Source organism: Monodelphis domestica, chromosome 2 (assembly GCF_027887165.1).
Source record: "Monodelphis domestica isolate mMonDom1 chromosome 2, mMonDom1.pri, whole genome shotgun sequence".
NCBI lineage: Eukaryota > Metazoa > Chordata > Mammalia > Didelphimorphia > Didelphidae > Monodelphis > Monodelphis domestica.
Window position 1 is genome coordinate 230412003 of NC_077228.1, and position 22181 is coordinate 230434183.

General features: G+C 41.2%; 1 protein-coding gene across 1 annotated transcript; it reads left to right on the top strand.

The window, feature by feature from the left end:
- Nucleotides 1-2698: 2698 nt before the first annotated feature.
- Nucleotides 2699-14673, top strand: LOC100025250 (carbonyl reductase [NADPH] 2-like). Its single transcript, XM_001370552.4, has 8 exons — nucleotides 2699-3167; nucleotides 5724-5821; nucleotides 7138-7292; nucleotides 7771-7813; nucleotides 10221-10320; nucleotides 10727-10791; nucleotides 10936-11053; nucleotides 11341-14673. Exons 1-8 carry the CDS (start codon nucleotides 3116-3118, stop codon nucleotides 11442-11444), a joined length of 735 nt encoding a protein of 244 aa, XP_001370589.1. The 5' UTR covers nucleotides 2699-3115; the 3' UTR covers nucleotides 11445-14673.
- Nucleotides 14674-22181: the final 7508 nt, after the last annotated feature.

The following is a 22181-nucleotide window of genomic DNA, read 5'->3' on the forward strand; positions in this document are numbered from 1 at the left end:
GTCCCCTTCTCTCCATTCATACCACCACCTGCATTACCTCTAGTCTAGACTGCGGCCAACAGTCTTCTAACTGGTCTCCTCCCAGTAGCCAATCCCTTCCCTCTCCAGTCTGCCCTCCTCAAACCTGCCAGACTTCAATCTTTAATCGCACATCACATACCTACTCAAAATAGCATCAGTGGTTCCCTATTACCTCTAGAATAAAATATAAATTCCTCTGACATGTAAAGCCCTCCACAATCTGCCTTCTCAGATTGATTATATTTTATTGATTGTTATCTAGTTCCAGTCATGATCAGTTCTTCATGACTTTTGTTGGGATTTTCTTGGCAAAGATCCTGGAATTGGAGGAGGGGGGCAGGGTTGGTGGGTGGCTCAGTGGATTGAGAGTCAGGCCTAGAGATGGGAGATCCTGGGTTCCAATCTGGCTTCAGACACTTCCTAACTGTGTGACCCTGGGCAAGTCACTTAATCCCCATTGCCTAACCCTTACCACCCTTCTGCCTTGTAAATACAAAGTATTGATTCCAAGACAGAAGGCAAGGGTTTAAAAAAAAAAAGATCTTAGAATGGTTTGCCATTTCCTTCTTCAGCTCATTTTATAGATAAGGAAACTAGGCAAACAGAATGAAGTGACTTTTGCCCATGGTCAAATTTGAACTCAGGTCATACTGTTTCCAGGCTCTACACTCTATCCCCTGCCTAACTGCCCTTTGAGATGTCTTTGAATACCTTTAATTGTTTTTGTTTTAAATTAAAACCCTTATCTTCCATTTTGGAATCAATACTGTGCATTGGTTCCAAGACAGAAGAGTAGCATGGATAGGCAATGAATGGATTAAGTGACTTGCCCAAAGTCACACAACTAGGACTTATCTGAGGCCAGGTTTGAATCCAGGTCCTCCCACCTCCAGGCCTAGCTCTCTATCCACTGAGCCACCCAGCTGCCCCAATTTTGTAATTGTTAAGGAAGTTTTTCCTTAGATCTAGCTCTCTTTGAATGGAACATTCCCAAACATTACAGATAGAGTCAAAGTAAGTTACAGTACAAAGTAACATTCTATTTTGGGTAGGGTTGAGATCTGATCTTTTTTAAAAAATTTATATAGTAAAAAATTTTTATTATCATGCAAAGCACACTTCCATATTTGTTGTTGTGGTAAGAGCACACTCATACATATCACCCCCCCCCAAAAAAAACCCCATAAAGTAATTACACTAATGTGGAACATGACTCCAGTTGTTCTTTCTCTGGAGAGATCTGATATTGAAAAATTTTTTTCTATTTTCTTTTTTTATTATGAACTAGAAAATAATCAATAAATATGAACATTTTCAGTCAGTAGTTCAGTTGGGTAGAGCATTAGACAGAGTTCAAATCCAGCCTCAGTCACTTACTAACTTTGTGTTTCCTCAACTATAAAATTAGGATTCTAACAGCACCTTAAAGGAGCATCAGTCAGATTCTTAGTTCCAGTTCTGTTATTAATTAGTAGTTATTGTTAATTAATTAATTCACTGTTATTAATTATTGGTTATTATTCATCACACTTGGTTGTGTGAGCTCAGCCTCTTGGAGCCTCAGTTCTTTCATCTGTAAAACCAGGCAGGTTCTCATCAGAGGATGTGTTCCAGGGGTGACTGTCATCCTACAGTTCTATGAGATCCTAAATCTACCAAACAGGGCAGGGGCTGGTCTGACAGAATTTTGAGGGACAGAATCCAATGATTCAGATTGGAAAGGGTGTCCTTCCTTGGAGGTGTCATTGTGTCAGATTCTCAAAGGCAGGAACCTGAGAGGGCTTGGAGAGGGGACAAGGATGCAGGAAGCTCTATTTAGGTCTAAACAACGTGCCAGGAAGAATTTGGGGCACCTTGAAATGCCTGCCAGAGGGTGCCAAAGGGAAACAGCCCACAAACCAGCCTTGGCATCCTGGAAGAAGGAACAGCTGGGAAGAGCCTTGGTAAATGAAAGCTTCATTAGCTCTCTCGATTGCCTGGTAGCAATGGCCCTGGTGATGGAGCTGAGAAGTCAACTCAAAGGAGGTGCTATGTGCAAGCCTGGGAAAGGAAGGTCCATGTCCTAGCCAGGGCTCCCATCCTTCTGGTTCCCATATCTCAGAGGTGGAAATTGAACCTAGAGGAGCAGCGAGGCGGCTTGGTGCATAGACTGTCAGGTCTGGAGATGGGAGGTCCTGGGTTCAAAAAAATCTAGCTTGAGATACTTCCCAGTTTTGAGACCTTAGACAAGTCCCAACCCCAACTGCCTAGTTCCTACCTTGGTTCTTTTGCCTTGGATCAGCTTTAAGACAGCAGGGAAGAGTTTTTTTTTTTTTTCTGCTTTGGAATCCATCCTGTGCATTGGTTCCAAGGCAGAAGAATAATAAGGGCCACGCAATTGGAATTAAGTGCCTTGTCCAGAATCACACAGCTAGGAAGTGTCTGAGGCCACATTTGAACCTGGGACCTCCTATCTCCACACCTGACTCCACTGAGCCACCTCGCTGCCCCTGAGAGGTTTTCTTCCAGTGACGTATTTACACGTTTTTCAAGATTACATGATTGATGTTGTCTCCCTTCCCTCTTCCTTCCCCCTCCCATAGTTGTCAAGCAATTCCACTGTGTTTTGCATGTGTCATCAGAGTCTGTTTTTTGTTTTTTTTGTTTTTTATTAAATCAAGAAAGACATTCAATTCAGGTAAGCTAGGTGCCTCAGTGGAGAGAATGCTGAGTCTGGAGTCACAAAGACTCTGAGTTTGAATTTAGCCTCAGATACTTGCCAGCTGTGTGACCCTGGACACATAACCTCTGCGTGCCTTAGATTCCTCAATTATAAAATGGGTGCCATAATAATCGCACCCTGCCAGGATTGGCGCGAAGACAACCATAATGCTCCTTTGACTTTCCCCTGCCTGCAGCCATCCCCTCCTCAGGAATGCAGTTTAGTGTCACGATTTCCTGGCTCATATAACCCTGGCAATTCTTTTTGCATTGGGTAGGGCCTGTTCCAGGGCTGTTTGGCCCTGCCCCTTGCCATCAGGCCCCCAGCCAGCCCTGTGACAATATAAATCACTGTGAGGGAGTCCCTCCCCGGTCCTGCTCTCCTTCCAGCACCATGCAGATCAGCTTCAGGGGCCTCAGGGCCTTGGTGACTGGGGCTGGCAAAGGTGAGTCTATGAAGGGTGAAGGGGGCCAGGGCACACTTGGGTCCTGGACCCCAATCCTTCCCAAAGGAAGAGGATAATAAGGGGCAGAATGATATTCTCTAGGAAGGAAGGCCAAGAAATTGGCCTCAGGGCACTAAGTTTTGGGTTACTAAGATATTGAGGGAGGGAGTCTCATTTAGATTATATTTTCCCCATGAGGAACTCCTTTGAGTCCTGGATACAGGAAGACCTGGGTTCAAATCCGACCTCTGATACTTCCTAGCTGTGTGACCCTGGGCAAGTTACAACCCCTATTGCCTAGCTTTTACCACTCTTTTGCCTTGAAACCAATACATAGTATTGATTCTAAGACAGAAGATAAGGGTTAAAAAAAAAAAAAGAACCCCTTTGGCAGTCTGCTGAAGACTTCTCAGAACAATATTTTTTTAATATGTTTAAATTTTTTAAATTTTAATATTTTTAAATAAATAAAATACAAAGAAATACAAAAGAAAATTGTGTTGAGATGCAATTATTAAAACATATTTTTTAAACTTTAAACCATGTTTTCAATTATGGGTAGAAGCAATTTTTGACAGGTTTTGTGATTCCAATTGTCTCCCTCCCTTCCACCCTCCCACAGGTGGTAAATAGTCTGATAAAGGTTATATATCAAGGGCTTTCATGCAGTCTGTGCTTCCATATTCCTCATGCTGTGACAGACGACACATCACACAGGCTAAAAGACGCAGGAAGGAAATAGTGGAAGATGCACTCAGACTCTACCAAGTTCCTTCTTTGGCTGGCGAGAGGAGCATTTTCTGCATGAGTCCCTTGAGGTTATCTTGGAACCCTGTTTGGCTGACAGGAGCAAAACATTTATATGTACTCAGTTTGTTACATTATAAACAAGACTTTAAAAAAAGCACATAGAAGAAAACAAACAAACAAAAAAAAAACAGTACAGCTGAGAACACAAAAGGGCCATTTTATCAGGGCTTTGCCCAGTTTCTTCTGTACATATTTATAGGATAAGGGCTGGACCCCTGATTTTGGTGGTATGGGGAACTTAAAGCCTCAAGTTGCTTTGAAGGTGTGACTTGGCCAAGGCCATATAGCCAATATGTGCTAGAGTTGGGACTTGACCTCTTGGGTTTCTGATGGGCTGTATATCTACCATGCCACGTTGCCTCTTGTATAAGTACGGAATAGGGGCTCTGGGGGCATTGTCTCCCACTCTCCGTGGCTTTGCCCTCACAGAATGACTCTTCCCCTGAGAATTCTAGATTTTTTTTTCTAGTAAGCCCCATGCAGTAAAACATATATTTTCTAAAGTTCATAGACCTTAGGATAAGAAGCTCTAGTTTAGAAGTCTGGGGTCTGGGGTTCCTGTGTGTGTATGGGGGTAGTGACTAAACCCATCCTGTGTCCTGGCTCAAAGCATCTTGGACTTCCCTCATCTCATCCCTAGAATTTTTTTAACCCTTATTTTCTAACTTATCCATTCTAAGGCAGAAGGAAGGGTGAGGACTAAGCAGCCAGGGTTAAGTGACTTGCCCAGGGTGACACAGCTAGGAAATGCCTGAGGCCAGATTTGAATCCAGGTCCTCTGGACTCTGATGCTTCCTGGGTACTTTATGAAGAGCTTGGGGTGGGAGATGGAAAGATGTTTCAAATAGCCTTCAGTTAAATTGTCAGGTACTGCCAGGAGTCCTGTGGTTAAGTCTCTATCTTCCTCCCTCAACCCTCTGTGCCCAAACTAGGCTTGTGGCATAGCCCTATATGAAGAGTTTGGGCCAAATGTCTGAGATTTGGCCTTTTAAGGAAGAAGAAAGAGTCAGGAAGGGAAATTGCTGCCAGAGGGGTCAGGAGATGGGGATGGCGTGGGGGGATTGGTTGGGAGGTCAGGGCTTCCTGGGCATAAAGGGTTAGATTTTATTTCCTTCAAAATTGAAAAAGCAGCCTCAAGGTCTCAGGGCATTCCGAAGGATGGAGAGGATGACCCCAAGGTCTTCGTTAAACAAAGCTCACATACAGGAATCAGACAGAAATGTACATTTAGCGTGAGATTATCCTAAAGGATATCAGTAAGCCTGCATTTCCTAAGAGCCTACATCTCTGCAAACCTGAACTTGGTTCCATTAAACACGGGTCACGAAAGAAAAGGATGCACTAGTGGGTGTTGTTCAGTCTTCCACAGTGTGTTTTGAAAGTCTTAGGGCAGTGGAGAGCTTATTTTAAAAATAGTTTAAATATTTTAATTTGAAATAAATCATTTTAAGTGAAAATATCTTTTTAGCTAGTTTTAAAGAATGAACAGAGTTAAGCTATGGTAGGGGTTAGCAGTGAGCCTCTCCCTCAGTGAGGGACAACAGAATGGAGAATGGATTTATCAGAAGTTTTGTAATTTTTATAATTAGGTGTCCACGTTATTCCTGGTGGGCCCAGTGCCCTAGCTACGGTGGTTTGGGGAGGGCTGAGGGACCAAAGCTAGCATTTTGGAGGGGAGAGGGCTATTCTGTGAAATATGTAGCCCCAGGAGTCGCTGAGATACAGAAGATCCTTTTGCCCCTATAGGGATTGGAAGGGATACAGTGAAGGCGCTGCAAGACTCTGGGGCCCAGGTGGTAGCTGTAAGCAGGACCAACGAGGACCTGGTTAGCCTTTCCAAAGAGGTGAGTCCCTTCCCCAACCCTCCAAATGCAGAGCAGTGCTGATCACTCTCGGTGCAAGGACCAAATATACTTTTTAAAAATATGATGTTAATTTATTCTATTCCCTCTCAATTTACCTTTAGCTATCCATCCAAACATATTTAAAATTTCCTCACTACTGAATGTTTTATATCTTTTTTAAAAGTTTATTTATTTAATTAATTAATTTAGAATATTTTTCCTTGGTTACAAGAATCATGTTCTTTCCCTCCCCTCTCCGCCACCCCCAACCATAGCTGATGTGCAATTCCACTGGGTTTGATATGTGCCATTGATCAAGACCTATTTCCATATTATTAATATCAAATATACTTTTAAATGAGGAATTCTTTACTATTTTGAGGCTTAGACCCCTTCTCTTGAGTATCATAGAGATCTGAACCTCTTCTAAAAACATGCTTTTAGATGCACAAAATAAAATACAAGGTGTACATTACAAAGGGCAGCTAGGTGGTTCAGTGGAGTGAGAGGCAGGTCCTGGGTTCAAATCTTCTAAGCTCTGTGACCCTGGGCAAGTCACTTAACCCCCATTGTCTAGCCATTACTATTCTTCTGCCTTGGAACCAATCCATAGTATTGATTCTAAGACAGAAGATGGGAGTTAAAAAAAAAAAAACAGTTATCAAATTAAAACAAAAAAGGACATAGGACTCCAGGTTAAGAACTCCAGTCTTAATGAACGTTGAAAGATAAATTCTGTTGGAGCCAGAGGATGCCTGGATACTCTGGGATGCCACCGTGTGTGTGTGAGTGTGTGTGAGTGTGTGTGTGTGTGTGTGAGTGTGTGAGTGTGTGAGTGTGTGTGTGTGTGAGGGATGAGGCAGAGGCCCTAGAACTCTGTACCTTGAGGGTTCAGGAACACTGAGAAGCTGTTATAAGACAGGAGAAGGAAAGGGCTGAATTAGGGAATAGAAACAAGCCATGTTGAAACTTGCTGGTTTTACTAATTAGTCTTACTAATGAAATGCCATTTCCTCCTCTCTGAACAAGGAGTGATCATATCAGTGGCAGGAATATTTCAAAGATAAAAATAAATTTGAAACCACTTTAAAAAATAAACTAACTTCACACACACGTCTCTAATTTCCTCAGTGCTGATGGTCCAAGAAAGAGTATGCTAGAGCCAGCTCATATGACTTCTGGAGAGCCCATTGCTAAACGTTCAGCGTAAGAATTTATATCATAAAATCAACAGACACGACACATCAGACTTGGTTTGCCATTTTCTTCCTCCTCTCTGGGGCAGCGTCTTGACACGTGCCTCTCCTACCCCACAGTGTCCAGGAATAGAGCCTATCTGTGTGGACTTGGGCGACTGGGAGGCCACTGAACGGGTGCTGGGAAACGTAGGTCCGGTAGACCTGTTGGTGAACAATGCGGCTGTACTTCTGATCCAACCCTTTTTGGAGGTCTCCAAGGAGGCTTTTGACAGGTCAGGAATGGGGGAGGGCTAGGCGGGGAGGGATTAGGCAAAGGAAGGCAGGTTCTGAAGTTCAAGGGGACCCCAACTGAGGGTAGGGCTGAAGGAGACAGGATACATACCAGAAACAGAAGGGAAAGGTCTGGGACATGGGCTCCCTCCCTTTAAGACCTCTCCATTCCTTTCTCTAAGACAGATCAGAGAGAAGAACAGACCCTCCTTACTGATGGGGAAATGAATGGAGAGGCAAAGATGAGAGAGATGGAGGATTGGGAAAAGAGAGGGAAGGAAAGAGGGAGATGAGAATCAAGGTCACAGCCCCGGTACTTATTACTTAAGTGACTTTGAGCAATGCTTTTGCCCCTTCAAAGCCTCAGTTTCCATTCCTGTAAAACGAGGGGCCCTGAATTAGATGATATCTGAGGCTCTAAATACTCTGAATCCTGGGGGGAAGGGAGGCAGCTGTGACTGACACACTATTTGTCTCCAGGACCATCAATGTGAACCTTCGATCGGTGTTCCAGGTGTCCCAGGTAAGGACGATGGGCTGCTGACCCAGCTTTCAGGGCTAGACAGAGAGGACTAAACTTTTGGTGCCCAAAGTCATCCATCAGCGAGTCTGGAGCAAGTGGGCTTCTAATCCACTTTATAAAAATTCATGATTCTAAAATCATATCTAAAACAAACTACTATTCCCTGCTGGTTGATTTGTAACCCCTTAGATTTTTTGGAGAGTAATCTGGCAAGACAGATACAAGTTATAAAAATAATGCTTCTTGATCTAAAAAGTCCATTGTTGAGAATATATCTTGAATGTATTATTGTCATAGCAGATTATAAGATATGGTATTACTTTTATAAAGCACGTACACATACACACACAAGATCCATGTGTAGACTTTCATGACTATATTATATGTAGTTGCAAAAAAAAAACAAACCAAACAAAGACCAACAATAGGAGATTGGTTAAATGAATGGCAGGAAATGAATAGAATGGAATATTATATTGCCGTTAAGACCAAGTATGAGAATTACAGCAAAATCTGGAAAAACCCAAACAAAGACCAACAATAGGAGATTGGTTAAATGAATGGCAGGAAATTAATAGAATGGAATATTATATTGCCGTTAAGACCAAGTATGAGAATTACAGCAAAATCTGGAAGGATCTTTGTAAAATTCATTCCCAACAGGCAAAAGCTAGTAAATAGACAGGTCTCGAAAGAAGAAACCTAAGCTATCAAGAGCCAAAGAGTAGGGTTGCTCAGTGGATAGAGCCAGTCCTGGAGATGGGAGTAACTGGGTTCAAATCTGGCCTCAGATACTTCCCAGCTGGGTGACCCTGGGTAAGTCATTTAACCCCAATTGCCTAGCCCTTACTCCTCTTCTGCCTTGGAACCACTACACAGTATTAATTCCAAGGTGGAAGGTAAGGATTAAAAAAAAAAAGCCAAAGCGCTCAAATTATCTAAGAGTCAGAGAAATGCTAATTGTGACAATTTAGATAAAACATTGTATAACAGTTAAATTGGCAAAGATAATTAAATATGTTGGAAAACCCATTGTAAAGCTGTTCTATTGCAGAAGAGGTGGTAGAGGTATGTGTTAACAGTGATGTGGTGCAGTAGACAAAAGCATTGGGTTTGAAATCAGGAAGACTCTTCTTCATGAGCTCAAATGTGGCCTCAGACATTTATTAGCTGGTCAAGTCACTTTACCCTTGTTGCCTCAGTTTCCTCATTTGTAAAATGAAATGAATGGGGGCAGCTAGGTGGCTCAGTGGATTGAAAGTCAGGGCCAAGGGACAGGAGGTCCTGGGTTAAAATCTGGCCTCAGACATTTCCTACCTCTGTGACCTTGGGACTCACTAGGACCCCTATTGATTAGCCGTTACTGGTCTTCTGTCTTGGAACTAATTCCTAGTATTGATTCCAAGATGTAGGCAAGGTGGGTTTTTTTTTTTTAAACGAATTGGTGAAAGAAATGGCAAATAGCTCCAGTATCTTTGCTAAAAAAAAAAAAGGAATCTTAAAGAATTTTAATTCTTTAAATATGTACACGAGGAAGAAGACTTTTTCTGCTTGTCTACAGAGTTCTGCTGGGCTGCTTCAGGACAGAGGAGTGGGCATCACTGTAGAGGAGGCTTTCCAGCAAAGACTTGAGGGATACATATTTTATATGTTGTAGAAGAGATTCCTGGTCAGGGGTGAGATGGACTGGATGGTCTGAGTCTAGATGGTCTTTGCAACTCAGAGATTTTCATGAAAGCAATCAAAGCAAAGAGTAGAAGAGAAGAGCCAAAGAACAGATTATGGACTGCTAAGTGGTACAGTGGATAGAGCACTGGACCTGGAGTCAGGAAGATCTGAGTTCAAATGTGACTTCCAGACACTTACAAGTTGTGTGGCCCTGTAGCAAGTCTTAGTTCCTTCAATTATAAAATGGGGATAATGGCATTAATAGCAATTATAGCATTAATCTCACAGAGCTGTTGGGTGGCTCAAATGAGATAATGTTTGTAAAGATCTTTGCAAATATTAAAGTGCAATATAAACACTAGCTATTATTTTTGTTACTACTATCAGCTGAGAGGAAAAGTGAATGAAAATGAATGAATAAGCAAAATCCTAATGAGGGTTTAAGAAGGAGTGGCCCAAAAGTTATATATTTGATGAATTGATTTGAGTCCATTTAGATGTAAAATAAGCAAGTATATTTGCTTCTATTAATATTTGACATTAAATGTTTAATAATACTTATTTTAAAAAGAAGTAAATTAAGGCAAATTCAGTTGAGAGGGAATTGGTCACCACAGTAACTTTAGGCCCCTTAAATTTTGGAGCCTCTGGTCAAAACCTATTTACCCCACTCTAGTTATAGTTCTGAGGGGTAGGAGGCAGTTGTGATCAGGCTCCCTCTCCTTCTACTGGTTCCCAGATAGTTGCCAGAGGAATGATTGCTCGTGGGGTCCCAGGATCCATCGTCAATGTCTCCAGCATGGTTTCTCGAGCCACTATTGCCAATTTGGCCAGCTACAGTGAGTATTTGTCTTCTCTCCTTCCTGCCACTGTCCCTACCCAAATGGTGAATCAGACACTGGGGTCCTAAGACCCTGGGCAGAGCTTGAATCTATTCCTCAGCTCAGTTTGAGGGATGGTTCATTGAATTTAGAATCAGAATTTTCATTCTGAATATTGATTTTGATAGCTATGTGTCTGGGGAAACTGAGGCCCAGAGAGGAAATTATTTGTTCCTCTCTAGAATGAACAAAACTCGAAGGTCCCTTCCAATTCTAGAATCTTACAGCTCCCTTTTCCTTCCTCTCTAAAGCCCTAGTTTTCCCACTTGCTCAGAAAGTCTCATAAGATTCTCCTAAGGGTAAGAAGGATGGCTATTCCAGGATGGGCTCATTATAGCTTTTCTCCTTTCTTTCCTTCCTTGAGGTTCCACCAAAGGTGCAATGGACATGTTGACCAAGGTAATGGCCCTGGAGCTTGGGCCACATAAGGTGAGAGCTCTGGGCCAGTAGGAAACCTTGGAGGTGGGAAGTCATAAGGATTGGTGCTGGGGTATGGAGCACCTGTGGGAACAATGAGTCTGGATTCTGGAGACAGAAAGTCCCAGGCTGAGGGCTGCCTCTTTTGGGTCTCAGATCCGGGTAAATACAGTGAATCCCACAGTGGTCCTCACTCCCATGGGGAGAAAAGTCTCTGCTGTTCCAGAATTAACTCAGGCCCTGAAGCAACGAACTCCCCTGAAAAAGTTTGCAGGTATGTATGTGTGTGTGTGTTGGCCTTGGTTCAATTGGCTCCCCTTCTCAGCAGGATTTCATCAGAGCATAACTAGAGCTTGGGAATTCAAGGCCACTGAGCCAGGACATAGCAGGGTGGAGTAGGCTAAATGTGCTATGGGCAATCCATTTTTCCATACAGCTCTTCTTTGCCAACCCCCACCCCACAACTTCTTGATATTGCTAGTGTAAGTGGAGAGGATCCACTCTCTTACCCCCCATTTTGAGCAGAAGCTCTTCCTCTAACATCATCTCTTCCTCTTGCAGAGGTGGAGGACGTGATTTACAGTATCCTCTTTCTGCTGAGTGACAAGAGCGCCATGACAAGTGGCTCAGGCATCCTGGTTGATGGCGGGTACCTGGCCTCCTAGGCTTCAGGAGGGGGGCTTCCTGGGAGGTTAGAGCACTTCATAGGAAATCTGCTTCATTCCCAACTCTCTACTTGCAATCCCTGTAGAGCCTCTTTCTCCCTCATTCTCCCTCTTCCACTCAATCATCAACCCTATTCAAATCACTTAGCTCTTATGGTCAAAGCTCTCTTTGGGGCCAGGTAGTGGTAGGGTTTTGAGGTAGGGATGGGGAAGAGATAGAGGCAAGGTGGAATTGTCAAAGGGCAGTAGGGAGAATACATCTGGATTGAGCTAGAAGTGGGGAGGATATGAAACCTAATTCTGAATCTTCCATTATTGCCCAAAGCTCTGAGAAGTGATTTATTCCAATGACCTTATTTTATTGATGGGAGAATTGAGGTCCAGGTTGGTTTGCCCAAAGTCAGGTATATGTCTTTGAATTTAGATCCTCTGATCCCAGATCCAGAGTTCTTTCCAATTTGTCAGCCTGCCAAGGAAGGGAGGCTCTCTAAAGAGATTCCATCCATTATTAGAGGCTGCACCTCACACCTCAAAAGTAGTCATAAGATTCATCTTGGGAAGGGAATACTCAAGATTCCTCTTTTTTTTTTTTAAACACTTCTCTTCACTCTTAGAGTCAATAGTATGTTCCAATAGTTCCAAGGCAAAAGATTGGTAAGGGCTAGGCAACGAGGGTTAAGTGGCTTGCCCAGGGTCACACAAAATATCTGAAGGTCATATTAGAACTCAGGACCTCCCACCTTCAGGCCTGGCTCTCTATCCCCTGAGCCACCTAGCTGTCCCTTCCCAACCTGTTCTTAATCCTATACAAAGATTAAGCTAATCGTGGCCTCTGGCTGGCGTGTTCTCCAGGAGGTAAAGGTACACACACACACACCCCCTTGCTCCAGATCCAACCAGCATATAATAACCTGGTTTATAATAACTTGGCTTCTATTTCCTCCTCCAACTATCCCTACCCTAACTAAACAAAAAGGTCCCCACACCCTTGCAGTCTCTAAATATCTCTAGGGAGTACAAGCTCCTTGGTTTACTCAGAAAAGTATTCATTTCAATCTCACCTCCCACCCCTCCTCTCCAATGCCCCAAGAATAAATCTCAGAGAAGACAAAGATTCTCCTTTGATCCCTTTGGCTCTCATGTGTCAGTAATTCTTCTGGGAAGCAGAGCTCTCTATCTTACTCTTTTTATTCAATTTCTCCCTCCTCCTCTACTTCTACTAGGGCTGGATTTGGGATCAGTGGATTCCACTTTGATTCTAATCTTGGTTCTGGCTATTATTGCCCACCTGTTTGGGCCATGCCCTGTGTTGGGAGTCCCAAAACCTGGACCTTGGTTGGTGACTTTCCCTCAGTTGCCTCATCTTTTTTCCCCCACTCAAACTCTTGCCTTCTGCCTCAGCAACAACTCTTAGAGAGAAGGGCAAGGACTAGGCAAATGGGGTTAAGTGACTTGCCCAGGGTCACATAGCTAGAAAGTGTCTGAGTTCAGATTTGAACTCACGTCCCCCTGTCTCCAGGCCTCTATCCAATTGTGCAACCTAGCTGCCCCAGAGTTTCCTCCCTGTTAAAATGAGATCTGGACCAAAGGTCACTTGCATCTCTGACAATCTAGTTTTGCAAGTTATAATCCTAAGACTTGGGTCTAGTGATAGCTTGTAGATAGCTTGCCTTGCAATAAAGGCAATTCAAACAGTCTTTAGTAAGCACCTATGGCATACAGAGCACTGAGCTAGGCATTTAGGGGTGACACAATGCTTTAGATGTTTCTATTAATCAGTCATAGGATTACAGAGTTAGAGGTAGCCATGGCCTCCCACGATGAAGTCCATCTCTAACATTTTAATCAATAAGCATTTTTTAAAACCCTCACCTCCTGTCTTACAATTGATCCTAAGAATTGATTCCAAGGCAGAAGAGCAATAAAGGCAAGGCGAGGTATTTGGGGTAAGTGATTTGGGTGGCATCACACAGCTAGGAAGCATCTAAAAGCAGATTTGAAGGCAGGACTTCCCATCTCCAGGCCTGGTTCTCTGTCCACTGAGCCACCTAGCTGCTCCCTGGATTACACTTTCCCCCCAATGCTTTCAGTATCTGGCCTGGGGAGAGGGAAAGAGTGGGTACACAGGGAAGTTGCTGAATACATGCATGAGTGAGAAAGCCCCCATGCTCAGGGTATTTCACACTTCTGTGACTTTAAACTCTGGTGTCCTACTTCTGCCCATAAAAGTTCCTTGATGAACATAACTTTGATGCTGAACAGAAGCTTTTGCTAAAATGATTTGCTCTGTGCTATAACCGAATAACACATCACTCAGCATAGCATCTCAACTAAATAAGGTAATATGCTTCCTGAGTGACTCCTCTGAATCCCCTCTTCCAAGCTGTTCCTCTGCTCAGGTGCACGTATTCCTTAGTGGCAGTTATTGTAACTATTCTTCCAGATTCAACTTGCGGAGTGGGCTAAGGGGGCAAGATTGGAAAGCAAAGCTAGCTTGGATAGGAATAATAACCTGAGAAAATACTGAGGGATGGAGGGGAAGAATAGATTTAGGAGGGAGAGAAGAAATGATTGCAAGTTATGGTCTGATATAAGAATGCTTGACTTTTTGATTAAAGAAATGGAATACTTGTAGACAGCAAATACATCTAGGCTATGTATGTGGCTTCAGGTGGAGAACAGGTGTTCTCCATGGGCTTTAATGAGACTGAGAAATTGAAGGGCTGGAGAATTTGAGGGTAAAGTCTTCTGATAAAAGAGTAGGACTTGGGGAGGAGTGGAAGATGTTGAACAAGGTGCTGAACTCCTTGAGAAAGTAGATAGAAAAATCCGAGAGCTAGATAGAAAATTGTCATGAATGGCAAAGAGAGAGAACTTGCTGCATGATGGCAGTAAAGGAAGTGGCAATGGGAAACAAGGGTGGGGTGGGTAGGGTACCTTTTCATATGTCTATTTTCCTCCATGCTTGTTTGTAATTTCGCAACACTCATTTTTCATTGTTTGTTTGTTATTTGTTATTGTAGTCTTGTTTCTTAGTTTCTTGGCTCTGCTTATTTTACTGTCTTAGTTCACGTAAACTTTTCACACTGTTGAATTCATATTTGTGATTTCTTGCAGCAGAGTAATATTTCATTATATCCATATAACATATTTTGTTTGCCATTCCCCAATCAATGGGTATGCAGTTTGTTTCCAATTCTTTGCTACAATAAAAAAGTGCTGCAATAAATATTTTTATGTTTTTGAGGACTTTCTTTTTCTTTTTTTAACCCTTCCTTTCCACCTTAGAATCAGTACTGTGTATTAGTTCTAAGGCAGAAGAGTGGTAAGGGCTAGGCAATGGGGGTTAAGTGACTTGTCCAGGGCATACAGCTACGAAGTGTCTGAGGCCATATTTGAACCCAGGACCTCCTATTTCTGAGCCTGGCTCTCAATCCATCAAGCCATCCAGCTGCCTCCTAGACTGTTTTCTATAGTGCCTTGGAAAATCCTGCTCCCCAATTCTTTCCCCAGTACACACTGAAAATAGCTGCTTTTTAAAAATTTAAACCCTTACCTTCCATCTTGGAATCAATACTATGTATTGGCTCCAAGGCAGAAGAGTGGTAAGGGCTAGGCAATGGGGGTCAAGTGACTTGCCCAGGGTCACACAGCTGGGAAGTGTTTGAGGTCAGATTTGAACCTAGGACCTCCCATCTCTAGGCCTGACTCTCAATCCACTGAACCACCCAGCTGCCCCCAGTGACTTTCTTCTTAAAGATGACCTCTATGGGATATAAAGTAGTAGAATTTCTAGGCCAAGGATATTGACATTTTAGTTCCTTTATTTACATAATTCTGAATTGCTTTATATCACAGCTTCCACCAACAATGCACTCTGGTGCCTTTCTTCCTATACCTTCTCCAACACTGATTATTTTCATCTATTGCCACTTTTGCCAACTTGCAGATGTGAGGATTGTAGAGATCCACGTCCATAATTACAGCCCTTATGTCCTTAGTCCCTCCGAGAGCAGTCTGTACTACCCAAAGCCACTTTTTGGCTACTATAAGCCTTCTGGTCCCTCCCTTCAAGCCCATGACGCAGTAACAAACTCTTTATCACTCCCAGATATCTTCAGCAGAGAACTGAGAAAAAATATTGTGTCCTTTCAGTGATAAGCATTTCCCTTAATCCAGAGAACTGCTGAGTGCCTCGGATCTGCAGGGGCCAGGAGGCGTTTTAGCTCACCGCCCCAAGCTGCTTCTGACAGCAGAGCACAGATCCCAGCAAAGCAGAGGCAAAGCCTGGCGGGGCTCTTCAGTTTCTCCCCTCTCGAACCAGACAGGCAGTAGAGAGCAATACAAAAACCGCTGAGAAGTCTCCCTTCTTTGAAACTGGGACTAGAGAGCCACAAACCCCAGAAAAGCAGGATTCAGCCTTCTTGCAACGGGGTCGTGGTAGTTGCTTCGTCTTTCTCCAGCCCAGCAGCAAAGCAATGCCTCTCTTCTCCTCAATAAGTTCTCATCAAAGCTCTGGAGCTGCTTCAGCTGCAAGGCGGCAGTCTTTGGTCCTCGACTTCCTGAATCTCCTCTAGCGTCTTAAATAAGGGGCTTCTGGTGCTAAGTAACTCATCTTTACTTTATGGGGTAAAAACGCTATTTAAAACATACAGAAGTAAACCCAAAGACCCCAGTTCCTGGGAAAGGACTCAATATTTGCCAAAAGCTGCTGGGAAAATGGGTTTAGACCAACACCTCATATCATAAGAAACAATCTCCAAATGGATGCATGACAAATACAAAAAGTCAATTAGAGGAATAAGGAAGAAATTACTTTTCTGGTCTATGGATGGGGATAGAGTTCATGATGAAATGAGTGACAGAAGAACACACAAAATTATCAATTCTGATTATATACAATATAGACTAATGTAGTAAAAATTGAAAGGGAACCAATCCTGGGAAAAGATCTTTGTAACAAATTTCTTGATAAAGGTCTTATTTCCAAAATAGATAGCGAACTGATTTACATGCCCAATAGGTAAATGGTCAAGGGATAAAGCTGAGTTACCAACAACTCTATAAACATGCTCTATATCTTTTTTCTTTACTTTGTTTTATTAACAAAGTTCACATAAGTTTACCAAAATTATATGATTTATATTGTCTCTCTCCCTTCTTTTCTCCCCCCTCCCTGATTTGGCAAGCAATTCACTCTCAGTTATACATGTGTTATCACGCAAAACATATTTCTATTTTATTCATTTTTGTAGGTGAATAATATTCTAAAACCAAAACCCAAGTCAAATACCCAAATAGTCAAGTGATAACTCATAAAACATTCTCCATTTCATTAATAATTAGATAAATGCAAATTAAAACAATTTGATGGTTCTACCTCACACCTATCTTAACTGGCAAAAATGACAAATGTTTGTTGGAGGGCTGTGGGAAAAGATATACTAGTGAACTTTTGGTAGAACTGTGAATTGGTGCTGCCTTTCTGGAAGGCAATTTGGAATTATGCCTACAAAGTTACCAAACTCTGAACACCCGTTGATTCTGCATTATCACTACCTTAAAGAAATCAAAGAGAAAAAAGATCTATATGTGAAAAAATATTTATAGAACCTCTTTTCATGGCATTCTCATTCCTACCCCCCACAAAAAGGAAACTAAGGGATTTTCCTATCAGGGAATGGCTAAACAAATAGTGGTATATGAATATAGTAAAATATTATTGTGCTATAAGAAATGATGAAATATTTTCACACAATTAAAACTAAATCTAAAAAAATTGGAAAAAACATTAATTGCTTCTGGGTAGGATGAACTAATATAATAAAAATGGCAATCCTACCCAAATTAAATTAATCTACTTAGTACCATACCTAAAACCTTTTTTATAGAATTTGAAAAAAATTAATACAAAGTTCATCTGAAAGAACAAAAGATCAAGAATATCAAGGGAAATAATGAAAAAAAATGTGAAGGAAGGTGGCCTAGCACTACCATATCTTAAACTATACTATCAAGCAGTGGTCATCAAAACAATAAGGTACTGGCTAAGAGACAGAAAGGAGGATCAGTATAATAGAGTTGGGGTAAATGACCTCAGCAAGCTAGTGCTCAATAAACCCCCAAACCCTAGCTTTTGGGACAAGAACTCACTATTTGACAAAAACTGTTGGGAAAACTGGAAAATAGTATGGGAAAAATTAAGTTTAGATCAATATCTTACACCCTATACCAAGATAAACTCAAAATGGGTAAATGACTTAAATATAAAGAGTGAAATAATAAGTATACCTGTCAGATCTGTGGGAAAGAAAGGAATTTAAGACCAAGCAAGAGAAAGAGAACATTGCAAAATGTAAAATGAATGACTTTGATTATATAAAATTAAAAAGGTTTTGTACAAACATAGCCAATGCAACCAAAATAAGAAGGAAAGAAACAAATGGGAGAAAAAAAACCCCTTCATAACAAAAACCTCTGACAAAGGTCTAATTACTCAAATTTATAAAGAGTTAAATCAATTATACAAAAAATCAAGCTATTCCCCAAATGATAAATGGGCAAAGATAGTTTTCACATGATGAAATCAAAACTATCAATAAGCACATGAAAAAGTGTTCTAAATCCCTCCTGATTAGAGAAATGCAAATTAAAACAACTCTGAGGTACCACCTTATACCTAGCAGCCTGACCAATATGACAGCAAAGGAAAATAATAAATGTTGGAGGGGATGTGGCAAAATTGGGACATTAAGTACACTGCTGGAGGAGTTGTGAATTGGTCCAACCATTCTGGAGGTCAATTTGGAACTATGCTCAAAGGACTTTAAAAGAACGCCTTCCCTTTGACCCAGCCATACCACTGTTAGGTTTGCACCCCAAAGAAATAATAAGGAAAAAGACTTGTACAAAAATATTTATAGTCGAGCTCTTCGTGGTGGCAAAAAATTGGAAAATGAGGGTGTGTCTATCGAATGGAGAATGGCTGAACAAATTGTGGTATCTGATGGTGTAACATACCAGGCGTATTAGCATTTGGGAAGTATGATTCATGTATTAATATTGTACTACCAGACACATGGTCAGAACTCTTGATGTTAAAGGGACAGTCCTAGGCACTAGCAAGGGACAAGCAAATTCTTGGGTTGGGTGTGGAGACAGCCATGCTGCCTCTGCTAGGAGCAAGGTCATTAGCATAGCGCAGTTTGAATCCTGGCACAGCTGGCTTGGACGTCATTTACAAAAGCGCTGGATGGATTAAACTCCACCTCTATGATCTTGTCATTGTCAATTGGACCAATGTAAAAACTCATGTCATGATACGTATACGTTCCCAAGACCCTCAATAAATACCAGGGGACAAGCGCGGACTCGTCCCTTCACCCTTCTCCCTCCGGTCTTCGATGCCTCTCTCAAACTCGTCTCTTACTGACCCCCTCTTACCCTTACTGACCCCTCTCGTTCTCTCTTACCAGCTCTCTCACCAGGCCCTTCGGCCTTCACTGCCTCTCTCCTCTCTCCCTTATCCTCCTCTCCTCTTACCTCTCTTGCTTCTCTGCATCTCTTTCCTAGCGACCCCAGTGCCTCATATTGAGATAGCAGGCACCAAGGAGTTGACTCCCACCTTTCTTAGCGACCCTGTGGTGACTCCCCTCACTTCTCTAGCACTGCTTCCCATTGTTGTTCAGACTCTATTGTCTATAGGAGTATCAAGGGGTTGATACTCCTCACCTGTCCTCTTGTTCCTACTACTTCCTCGGAGTTCGAGTCTTCTGTCTTTGAGGCATTATTATTCTCTCATTTCCTTCGCCCCCTCTTTCCACCTCAGGTTATTTCCACAGATAGATGTTATAGGACTCACATGGGGGGTCGCTATACCCCCCATTCTGGGTCTCTATAGATGGTGATGGAATACTATTGTGCTGAAAGGAATAATGAACTGGAGGAGTTCCATGGGAACTGGAACAACCTCCAGGAAGTGATGAGGAAGTGAGAGGAGCAGAACCAGGAAAACATTATACACAGAGACTGATACATTGTGGTACAATTGAATGTAATGATCTTTCCTACTAGCAGCAATGCAATGACCCAGGACAATCCAGGGGAACTTCTGAGAAAGAACACTATCTACATCCAGAGAAAGAACTGTGGGGACAGCAATGCAGAAGAACATATATCCATCACATAGTTCAATATGGATATGATTAAGGTTTTGATGTTAAAAGATCACTCTACTGCAAATATGAATAACACAGAAATAGGTTTTGAACAATGATACATGTGTAACCCAGTGGAACTGCTTGTCAGCACTGGGACTGGGGAGGAAAGGGAGAAATCATGAATCATGTAACCATGGGAAAATATCCTGAATTTAAAAAGGGAAAAAAAGAAATGATGAAATAGACAATTTCAGAGGAAACTGAGAAAATCTCTATGAAGTGATACAGAATGAAGTGAGCATAATTAGAGCAATTCATATATGTATAAATAAAAATATAATGTGAATGTGCATATAAATACAAATATAATGAGTATATTTTAGAAAAATAACTTTGAAAGATGTTAGAGCTCTGAGCAATGTAATAATAATAATAATTATTATTATCATGATTATGAGTCCAAAAGAATAAAGATGAAATATGCCTCTCACTTTCTGACAGAAAGTGGTGATGAACTTAAACTGGAGAGGCATTTTTTTGACATGGTTAATGTGGGATTTATTTTGGTAGATTATATAGATTCATTCTGAGGGATTGATTGTTTTTGTTTTTAATTTGTTCATTTTGGGGGGAAAGAAAGGAGGAGATATGGGTTGATTAAAATACATATTATTTGAAAATAAAACTCAATAAATCCATCTTTCTGTTTGGTATGAATACAATAATCCTTCTTAAAGTCCTTTAAAAGTTACTTGGATTATAATTTTTTCAGTTATAAATTGCAAAACTCTAGAAACATCACAAGCAAGTAAGCAAACAATGGACCACAAGGCCCTAATACCATCATTGCCTTAGTAATTGCTGTGCTTTCAAACAGGGCTCAATACATTCATTGGAGAGATGGTCATATAACTAGTCCTCAGAACATTTTGTGTCTCTCCTCAACATTCTACTTTTTAAACTTTTATTTTGATCTTAAGAAACCAAAAAAAGACCATTTCCATATACATATCACAACACAAAAAGGGGATTATAAATGAAACACTGAGTCTGTTTCATGCTACTTTTTAAAAAGTATATAAAACCCCACAAATTACTTTCAAAACTGTTCTGTTTGTACTTCCTTCTGAATTTCCTTCTGTTCCCTTAAGTGTATTTTAGAAAAAAATGTTTCTATGGTCCTCTTTTTTTGTCTTTTTTTGCCTCAATATTGCTAAATCCACTATTACCCCTCCTCCTACATCCTCCTCCCCTTATTGACCCAGAGGAATAAAAAACAAATGTAACTGAAACAAATAAATAAAATAAATCCACACAGAAGCCATGACCAAAAAATGTTTGTCCCTAGACCTTGAATCCACATTTCTTTGTCAGGAGATGGACAACTTGCTTCATAGATTCTCTAGAGATATTGTTATCATTAAAGTGATTAGGGTTCTTTGCTAATTCAAAGTAATTTTTTATTACCATGCTTCTGTCCTTGTGCAAATTGTCTTTTTTGTTCTATTCACTGTACTCTGTGTCAGTTCACTGATTCTCTGAAATCATCTTTTCTGTCATTTCTAACAGTGAAATAATATTCCATTACATTCACATACTACAGTTTGTTCAGTCATTCTCCAATTGTCGAAGAGACAATATGAAGCACCCTATTCAATTCTTGTTCTTTTCTCTCTTAAAAGAAAAAAAATCCCCCTTTCAAGAACAGGAATTTTGTTTTGCTTGGGAATATTCCTTCCCCAGTATTATCCTCCTTTTTTTTTTCTAACCCTTACCTTCCATCTTAGAATCAATACTGTATATTGGTTCCAAGGCAGAAGAATGGTAAGAGATAAGCAATGGAGGTTAAGTGATTTGCCCAGGGTCACACAGCTAGGAAGTGTCTAAGGCCAAATTTGAACCCAGGACCTCCTGTTTCTGAGCCTGGCTCTCAATCCCACTGAGCCACCTAGCTGCTCCTTATTATCTTCCCTCTTAACCTCTTTCCATCCCTGTTTGTTTCCTTATTGAATTTGATATATTTTTGCACCAAACTCTGGGGATGTGTGTTATCAATACTTCTTTATCCATTTCAGATGGGTGAAGTTCATCTGATGTCCATTCCTTCCACTCTATACCTCAGTTGTATAGTGTTCTTCTCACTCACCCTAATTACAGGAAACAGCAAATTTCATGCCCTTCTTCCTTCTCTCTAGTATATTTTTCCTTTTAATCTCTCTATTTCTCTTCTTTAAGCCTTCAGAACAGAACCAATTCAACTCCAGAAAGGATCTCTATTTTTTTCATTTAACTTTCTCACTACCACTCTGAAGACATTAAGATTTTGAAGGGACACTTTTTTCTTTCCCCAACATTCTAATAAGAATGTTAGCACTATATTGTCATATAACTGCTTCCACTTGCTTAAATTTAACCTTTCTAGGTTTCTCATGACTATTGTGTTTGCATTTCAAAGTTTCTACTTAGCTCTGATCTTTTTATTGGAAACCTTTGAAAATCCTCTATCACATTAGAAATCCTCTTTTTCTTTTGTAGAACTAAGCTTTGCAGGATATAGTTTGTTTGTTTGTTATAAGCC

Excerpts from the sequence above, each read along its gene's own strand:
- LOC100025250 (XM_001370552.4), top strand. The coding sequence starts at position 3,116 with ATGCAGATCAGCTTCAGGGGCCTCAGGGCCTTGGTGACTGGGGCTGGC. Across the intron at positions 7,293-7,770 it reads TCCAAGGAGGCTTTTGACAG|GACCATCAATGTGAACCTTC; the intron begins GTCAGGAATGGG and ends ATTTGTCTCCAG. Across the intron at positions 10,321-10,726 it reads TGCCAATTTGGCCAGCTACA|GTTCCACCAAAGGTGCAATG; the intron begins GTGAGTATTTGT and ends TCCTTCCTTGAG.